Genomic DNA, 8,458 nt, shown 5'->3' with positions numbered 1-8,458 from the left:
ATCTATGTATTATGAAATAAAAATAGTAGCTTAACCTTTTAAAAATCCTCACGAACATTAAAGACATTTTCAGACAAATCTGTGAAATTTAGATGGAAATGTGTTGGTAAAGATGGGGGCATTTAATACCTTGGATCCACAAAAATGTGAATCAGTAATTATTATCATTTATTTATTTTCTGGAAATAAAAAGAAAGCAGAGATGAATCTCTAATGAGCTGGCGTGGTTTTCTTTTGGTGATTCAAATCTCTATATAATCATATCAATTACAACAAACACGACTCCTCATTATTACTCATTACACAACACAAACAATGGCCTACAAATCTCCCCTCTTCCTCTCCATTCTCCTCTCCTTTTCTGCCATAGCTTTCTCCGATGTATTTCCACTAACTATGCTTTTCTTTTTCTTCATCTGGGAACAGAAATTAAAAAAAAAAAAAAAAAAAAAAAGACTGATACACATTTTGGATTTGGTTGATCTATATGCAGGATGCAGATTGTGTGTACACGGTGTACATCAGAACAGGGTCGACCTTGAAAGCAGGGACGGACTCGGCGATTGCCGCCACGCTCTACTCGGCGGATGGGGACGAAGTCCGGATTAAGGATCTGGAGAAATGGGGCGGGTTGATGGGACCCAACTACAACTACTTTGAGAGGGGCAATCTCGACATTTTCAGCGGGAGAGGTCCATGCCTGAGCGGACCGGTGTGTTCACTAAACCTGACGTCCGATGGATCGGGTCCGCACCATGGGTGGTACTGCAACTATGTGGAGGTTACTACAACGGGTGTCCACAGGCCGTGCGAGCAAGCGTTGTTCACGGTGGAGCAGTGGTTGGCCTTGGATGTGTCGCCTTATGAGCTGACCGCCATCCGGAATAACTGTCTGAGTGGGAGTGGAATCCAGCGTGATTTAAAATTGGAGTAGGTGGTGTGGGTATAATTGATGTGATAGACTTGTTGTAGAATAAGGGCTTAATCGATGATTGAGCAGGATTTTTGTGGAGTTGTGTTATTGGTATGTTGGGGGAGAAGTAGTAGTTGAACGGAGAGGAGTGTTTTCTTTTTGATCCGATCTTTTGTTCGTAAGGAATGATGAACAATAATTGGTTTAAAATTTACATTACCAAAAGGAGCAACAATGAAAAGGTACCCTTTAGTTTTAGGCTAAATTACACATTCAAAAAAATGGTTATGATTTTACCTTTTTTATAAAAAAATGCCCCTAAAATATTTAAAATTTTCAAAAATATATTTAAACAAGAAAAAAAAAAAAGACATTTACATTAGTTTAGGACATAAACTATTAGAGGTATTTAGCCGTTAAAGTCGTAAGTTACTATAGTTGGATTATAATTGTTTAAGTTGGATGTGCAAATTATTTTAATTTGAGTTATAATAGTATTCGTATTTTAATTGTATATTATTTTAATTTGTTTAAGAAAATAGATAAAATCTTAGTGAAGAAGACAAAATAGTAAATATATAAGAGATTTTGAAATAGTGTTTAGTTACAGATGAATGGAGAGTACAAAATACAAAATAATACTTAAAAAATAATTGTTTTAAGCTTAAGGCATTTATATGAATTCTCAGCTAATTTGATTAAATGTTTGTTTATAGGTTTAACATCTCTAATCAAATTTTAAGTTTCTTACAAGTACTAAACTAAATTCATTATCCATTTGTAAACTATATTGATCACACTATGAAATAAAATAAAGGATAGATATCGATAAATTTATATTACTGAATACGACGGATAAAAACATGATAACGATTAAATTTTATTATATCTTTATAAATATTTTTATCAAAATTAACATTTATTACTATTTCAGGTTTCAAAAATGTTGGGAAGCATTATATTTTGAGAATGAATAATATTGGTTTCATAATATTAATTCAGTAATTATTATCATATATTTATTTTCTGGAAATAATAGAAAAGAAGAGTGGGGAAGAGGAAGAATCGAGACAATGGCTTTCATTGTTAGTACGTGGAGATAGCTGATTGGATGGATCATTTGAAAGATTATCCAATTTTTGACATTTGACCATTAACAGTGGGCCATCAAATGATTGCAGCCGTCCGATAAATCGCCACTGAGCTGGCATGGTCATAGCAATTAAATTTTCTATATATAATAATATCTACAAGAACAAAACAACTCCTCATTCCATAACACAACCATGGCCACCAAATCTACCCTCTTCTTCGCCTTTCTCCTTTCCTTCTCTGCCATAGCTTTCTCCGATGTATTTCCACTTACTCTCCTCTGTCTTTTTTTTCATTTGAAAGAAAAAAAAAACTGATGCACATTTTCGATTTGGTTGATGCAGGATCCGGATTGCGTGTACACGGTGTATATCAGAACAGGGTCGATCCTGAAAGCAGGGACGGACTCGGTGATTACCGCCACACTCTACACGGCTGCCGGGGATGGAATCAGGATTATCGATCTGGAGAAATGGGGCGGGATGATGGGACCAGACTACAACTACTTCGAGAGGGGCAATCTCGATATTTTCAGCGGAAGAGGTCCATGCCTGAGCGGACCGGTGTGTTCGTTAAACCTGACCTCGGATGGATCGGGTCCACACCATGGGTGGTACTGCAACTATGTGGAGGTGACCACGACAGGGGTTCATAGGTCGTGCGATCAACAACTGTTCACGGTGGAGCAGTGGTTGGCTCTGGATGCGCCGCCGTATAGTCTGACCGCCATCCAGAATAACTGTCCCAGTGGGAGTGAGAGTCGCCGGGATTTGATCCGGTCAGGTGGCCCAAATTTGGAATTGAAGCAGGTGGTTTGAATATGATGTATGGAATAAAACTGCTTTATCACAAGGTAAATGGAAGAGGGTTTAATCAATATGATAGAGCAGGATTTTGGGGAATTAAATCAAATGGGCGTTGTGTTATTGGTATGTTGGGTGAGGAGTAATAGTCAAATGGAGAGCAGTGTTTTCTTTTTGCTTTACTTTTTGATCGGATCTTGTTTTGTTTTGTCTTGTCTTGTCAGGAATGATAAACAAATGGGTTTGCAATGAACAATCAGAAAAGGAGAAATAATGAAGAAAAGACAGCATTTAATCTTAATAATAATGAAAGTTGATGTCGGCAAGGGGGACGTGGAGGGGACTTTGTCCGGAAGCGATTTGTCTTCGCATTGACCGAACATGTTTTTGTTTTATTAAAGTTAAACTTTAGTAAGATATGTATTGGCAAAGCTCTCTCTCTCCTTTTCTTTTCCTTTTCCTTTTATCTTACCAGTTACAACAAATTTTACCTTCGATAGTTATAAAATTTGCGTCTACTTAAACTCTCAAAACTAAGAGTTTTAAATAAAATTGTTACAATTTCATTTCGAATTTAACATTGGGATAAATTTGAAGCTAATTTATATAATGAAAATTTTGATGATATAATTTGATTTACGTTTTTGAGTTCATAATTTTTGAAAGAATGGAAGGTGGTTAGTAAATGGACCATCACATTTAATAAATTTAAACAGCAATACGTTTTAAACGGTGTGGAGACTCTTCCTTGGAACAGTTATTTGTAGGTTGTGTGTGGGCCTTTGTTCCCCTTTAGGCTTTTTTTTTCCTTCTCCTGTAAAATCCCCCTTTTCTTTTAACAATTTTAGAAACAAAAACGTGGATTCGACAAATGTGAAATTTGAATGTGACCAATAAAAAACTGACAGGGTGATGAACCAGAAACAATATCATGTGAAATTTTATAGCCTGTTTGATAATGTTCTTGTTTCATATAACATAGGTATTTAATAACTAATTCTGTTTTTCGTTTCCAAAATTTAAGAAAATTTCTAAAAATCGAAGAAAAACAGAAACTCTCAAATATGATTTTTCCCACTTCGATTCACAATTTATTCAATTCAATTTCTCTTATTTCTAAAAAAATTTAATTGACCCATTGGTGGGAGATGTCTTTTTACGTTTGGCCTAAATGTCTTAATTCAATTTCCAACTTTGATTATTCTTTTTTATCTTTTCTAACTTGTTTTATTTTGTCTACTCCTTATTAATCTTGTAATATATATTTAACATTTTTTAATTTATTTTTATCTTTTGCTTCTCTTCCCTTCTCATAAATTATATGTTAGTTCAATTTCAAATCTTATATTCTCAATATTTAGATCTAATTTTAAATTTCTTTTCTAATTAGCTATATTTATTAATTTAAATCAAATTTTATATATAATTTTTAAATTTCTTTTCTATTTAGCTATATTTATTAATTTTTTATATTTATATGTTTAATTTAATTTTGAATTTTAGTCAGTTCAATATTTAAATATATATATTATTTTTATCTTTCACATTTAAATTATTAATATATTTATTTAAATATTTTTAAAAATTTAAATTTCAAAAGGTTATGAAATGTTATTTATAATTAAAATTTGTTATCTCAGTATCATCAAAATTAGTTAAAATTTTACATTATATAATTTTTTAATAATTATTTAGATTATTTTTAGTATTTTACAATGACAGACTTACATACTAACCTAATGAATTTGCATCATTTGAGAGAAATGAATTCACTGAGAAATAATATTTCAAAACAAATGAATTTAGTAAGAAATAATGTTTCAAAACCAAATGCTAACTATCATATGATTAATAAAAGGTTATTGTATTATAGTTATTAAATTTGCAACAGGATTCACGTGTATTTGGTAATATTAACGTTTTATAAATTTTTTTATATATTTTAATGAATTCTATATCATTTTTATTATTACATAATTAAATTATATCTAAACTAAAAAATACGTGAAAATATAAGGAAAAATAACACACAAAAAATATTATCAAACAAATTTTTTTATTTTTATTCCTTTGTAAGGAAACAAAAATAGTTATCAGAAGAAATCTCCTTTGTAGTTTCAAAAAAAAAAAAAAGGCAGGAAACATGAAACGGAAACAATATCAATCCAATAACCAAACTAAGCCAAAACAAAATATCTTATAGTAGAAGTACTATGAAATCAAATCAATCAGCATTTCATTCATTATAGTACTATAGGACCAACAAAATAATCATCTTCTATGGGAATTCCTGCTTCTCCTATAAGTTCTGGATCAAAGACTTACCATTGAAGAATCTAACAGATCAAGAATTGAGAAACGTGGTCTGAGAGGATAGAGATTGCCCGTTTGTTTTATGTTGCAGACAAAGAAATGAAAGAAGAGGTTCAAGACTGCAGTCGAGCCATCTTTAAATCAAAGAATCATAATCAAGCAAGCTGGAGAGTTCAACGGATTATAGTGATTCTATACCCAAGTTATAAAGTTGAAACAATTGTTGAACAAAAAAATTGCCTTTTCTGTTTACCGTATTATACTACTAATGCACTTCTGAAGGGTTCAAACTCAGGTAATAATGTTAAGCCGACGTCTCAAGTGCTTTACTGGATGACTAGAAAGAAACTTAAAACAAATAGGAATGCATTTGAGAGAAGTTGAAGACCTGTAGGGCGTTATTGAGGAGTTTTTTGAAGTACGTTCAGTATGGCTTGTGAAACCTCTTCAGCATTGTACTCCATTCCAAAGCATCTCAAAACCTCCAGGTTTGGACTCAACAAATACCTGATCGTTTTTCCCCGTCATACATACATAATACATTATTCAAGTCATAATATGAAAAGTAGATCCGACTGTGTCAGGTGGCTTACATTTTGTGTGAAGTATCGATAAGATAATCATTGCCTTCCTCCTCAACCTTCTTAAAGTAAACACGGTATTCCTGTGCCATTTGCCTTACTGCTGCCACTGGCCCAGTCAGTCCTATAATTCTTGAATCAAACTCTGCAGTCCAGAGATGATAGGAAAGATAAGAGAAACATCCGCCAAAATGTATTTATCTTGACAATCTTCACGAAGAAGTAAAGACTGACCTTTAAGATAAGCACGAAGATGTGACGGGTTATCCCGTTGTGGATCAATTGTCACAAAGATAGGCAGAACCTTGAGGCTATGTTTAGATTCTTATTCACAGAACAACAAACAAATAATTAAAACAAGAGTGGAAGTACACTGCATCAGTGATGCAAATGTTGCATGTTTTAAAGTAGTAAAATACCTAATATGTCTATAGCCTTGGACATAATCTGGAGTTGCTCTGGCACAACATCAGGAGACGAAGTGTACCCAAAGTAGAGGAGAGTCCAGTTCCCCCGAAGATCTTTCTCTGTTACATTTCTTTTCTCTGTATCAATAAGAGAAAAAGGGCCCCCAATAACTGGTCCTTTAACTATGTTTACACACGTGTTTCCCTGTCCTGAATCAAAGAAGACACTTTAGTTGTCTTTAAATCTGAAGCACTAAAACACGGCCCCTAAAATCAATCTAAAAATTATACTACATGCGGCCACGGGATAATTAAAAGTCAGCCGGATGTCAAAATCTTCATAGCATAAACTTGATCATACAGTATATTACAACATTAGTTTCAATAAGTTAACCCCTGCCATCCACATCATGAGTTGTAACAGCCCATAACTTCATTGTACAGTTTAGATATAATCAGATTATGCAAGTAGGATATGCATCATATCTAATGCCTGTTCATAGACACAAATCTGACATTTTCATAATCCACATATAAAGAGGTTATTATTGAGGCCATTCAAGCTTTTTCCGTCTTCTACTTCCTCATCTCTCTGCCTGAGCATAGAGAAGTCTAGGGAATTCACAACTACTGGATGATTCCACAACTATCTACGGTTTCTTGAGGTCATCCCAAGTCCTAACACGACCGCTAGTGCCATATGATCTTTCTTATATCTTAATGTAGACAATAAACAACTGAAACTAATTACAATGGCAGCCAAAAATCAATAGAAGAGCCCAAAGATAGTACCTTTCAAGACAGCTCTTCTCTCATCGTTATAATGTACAAAGGCTGCTAACCCAACAAAACCCATCACCGCAGCTGGCTGCACAAAAATAAAAACAATAAAAGTAAAGTAAATAAATTCAAAAAGGGATTATGATGATTTGTATAGAATAGTAGTGTAACATAACATAAAAGAAGGCCAATTTAAAATGTCTTCACAAAAATGTATTTACCAACAAAGAGAAACTTGAATCTAAAAGATGAGATCAGGTCATACAATGATATAAGTAGTCCATGAAGAAGAAGTATGTCCATCTACGGAAAGAATAGAATGAACTTCAGGTCTTTCCTTACTGTATTTTGATGATGTGGAATATTTGCAGGATAGAACGCTAATTGATGGATGTAACCTACGCCAAAATTCAAAATTAACCAGGTTTACTGAAAAGTACGATCCCATTTCAAATATAATCACAGCCCTATGCCTCCAGTTAACAATTTAAAGTAACTTATAGATAAACAAAAAAATGGAATTGCATTGATGGAAAACAGAAACCAACTCAGCAGGATAATTATTTACACATGCGGGATTTTGATTGAGAGAAAGATAATAGAAAGCCATATAAACAGTAATAAAACACAACATAACCAGCGGGAATGGGTAGTAAAGGGGGTTTAAGGGAAAAACCTTTGGAATACAGATCTAGCCTGACGGGAGTGGTGTTTGGAGGTTGAGAAAATAGAGCGAAAAGTGAGCATTATTTGTTGAGTGGGGGGGCTTTATTACGAGGTTACGAAGAATCGTGGGTTGGACCAAAAACCCATGTCAATCGGTAATCAAATTGATTGAAAATCAGCTTGGGGTATTTACCCTCCGGAGTTGCCTTGCTCCACAAGGTCGTTTACCTCCTAAAAGTATCAAAATCCGCATAGATTTTGACATTTGAGGATCGGAGTTCGATGCCGGACACGGACTGTGGCTTCCTCCCCCTTCCCCCCAACTCCAACCAAGAAGAAATATAATACTTCAAAGGAAAAATTAAAATAGCAAACACTGAGAGCAGCTCAATAAAAATCACTTTCCCCCATTTTTCTTTTTTAAGTTTCTTTTACAATATATGGAATGGAGCAATTATCCATAAACTGGTTATGTCTTTTATGTTTATTTGCCCTACATAAATTACACCATTTTTCATCGCCCTATTTTGAAAGAAAATCTCTAAATCTTAACACCATTTGAAATTGGTTTGTATATCTTCTAAACAAAAACCAAAGTTTAGCTATAAACAACAAATTTTCTATCTATTTTATGTATTTTGCCGACTGCGTTTGCCCCGATGTCCGTGCCAAGATTTTGGCCCACTTCTACGCCTTCCGAAAGAACCCACAATTTTTGGGCTTCTACTATTCACAGGCCCAAATCATAATTCCTAAACAAGAAATATATTCAAGCTTTCACCTTCTTTTCCATTTTTCTTCCAGACCTTCGATGTCTATTAAATATTTGTCCGTTCTGATTACATATTAATACTAGTTTAAGATGAAACTAAAGCCTACAAATTACAAAAATGGCAAGCCATT

At 33.8% G+C, this 8,458-nt stretch overlaps 3 protein-coding genes across 5 annotated transcripts; 2 read left to right on the top strand and 1 right to left on the bottom strand.

Moving 5' to 3' along the window:
• The first annotated feature begins 228 nt into the window (after positions 1-228).
• On the top strand, positions 229-1,127 carry LOC107990289 (PLAT domain-containing protein 3-like). The gene is made up of 2 exons (XM_008442388.3): positions 229-381; positions 494-1,127. Exons 1-2 carry the CDS (start codon positions 316-318, stop codon positions 932-934), a joined length of 507 nt encoding a protein of 168 aa, XP_008440610.2. The 5' UTR covers positions 229-315; the 3' UTR covers positions 935-1,127.
• Positions 1,128-1,975: 848 nt separating this feature from the next.
• LOC103484981 (PLAT domain-containing protein 3) lies at positions 1,976-3,239 on the top strand. The gene is made up of 3 exons (XM_008442386.3): positions 1,976-2,265; positions 2,350-2,858; positions 3,033-3,239. The coding sequence occupies exons 1-2, from the start codon at positions 2,200-2,202 to the stop codon at positions 2,821-2,823; spliced, it is 540 nt and encodes a 179-aa protein (XP_008440608.1). The 5' UTR covers positions 1,976-2,199; the 3' UTR covers positions 2,824-2,858; positions 3,033-3,239.
• A 1,783-nt stretch (positions 3,240-5,022) lies between these two features.
• On the bottom strand, positions 5,023-8,112 carry LOC103484980 (protein SCO1 homolog 2, mitochondrial). Of its 3 annotated transcripts, none has more exons than XM_051088870.1 (8): positions 7,566-8,033; positions 7,155-7,287; positions 6,902-6,977; positions 6,122-6,319; positions 5,937-6,026; positions 5,715-5,847; positions 5,510-5,628; positions 5,023-5,285 (listed from the first exon to the last, which is right to left on the bottom strand). In XM_051088870.1, the coding sequence occupies exons 1-7, from the start codon at positions 7,634-7,636 to the stop codon at positions 5,520-5,522; spliced, it is 810 nt and encodes a 269-aa protein (XP_050944827.1). In that variant the 5' UTR covers positions 7,637-8,033; the 3' UTR covers positions 5,023-5,285; positions 5,510-5,519. The 3 variants fall into 3 exon arrangements, with proteins under 3 accessions (XP_050944827.1, XP_050944828.1, XP_008440607.1); XM_051088871.1 differs by having other exon boundaries at positions 5,023-5,173; XM_008442385.3 differs by lacking the exon at positions 5,023-5,285 and having other exon boundaries at positions 5,291-5,628; positions 7,566-8,112.
• Positions 8,113-8,458: the final 346 nt, after the last annotated feature.

The sequence above is a fragment of the Cucumis melo genome, chromosome 8, assembly GCF_025177605.1.
Source record: "Cucumis melo cultivar AY chromosome 8, USDA_Cmelo_AY_1.0, whole genome shotgun sequence".
Taxonomy (NCBI): Eukaryota; Viridiplantae; Streptophyta; class Magnoliopsida; order Cucurbitales; family Cucurbitaceae; genus Cucumis; species Cucumis melo.
The sequence above is the reverse complement of the archived record's forward strand: the minus strand, read 5'-3'. Positions and strand labels throughout refer to the sequence as shown.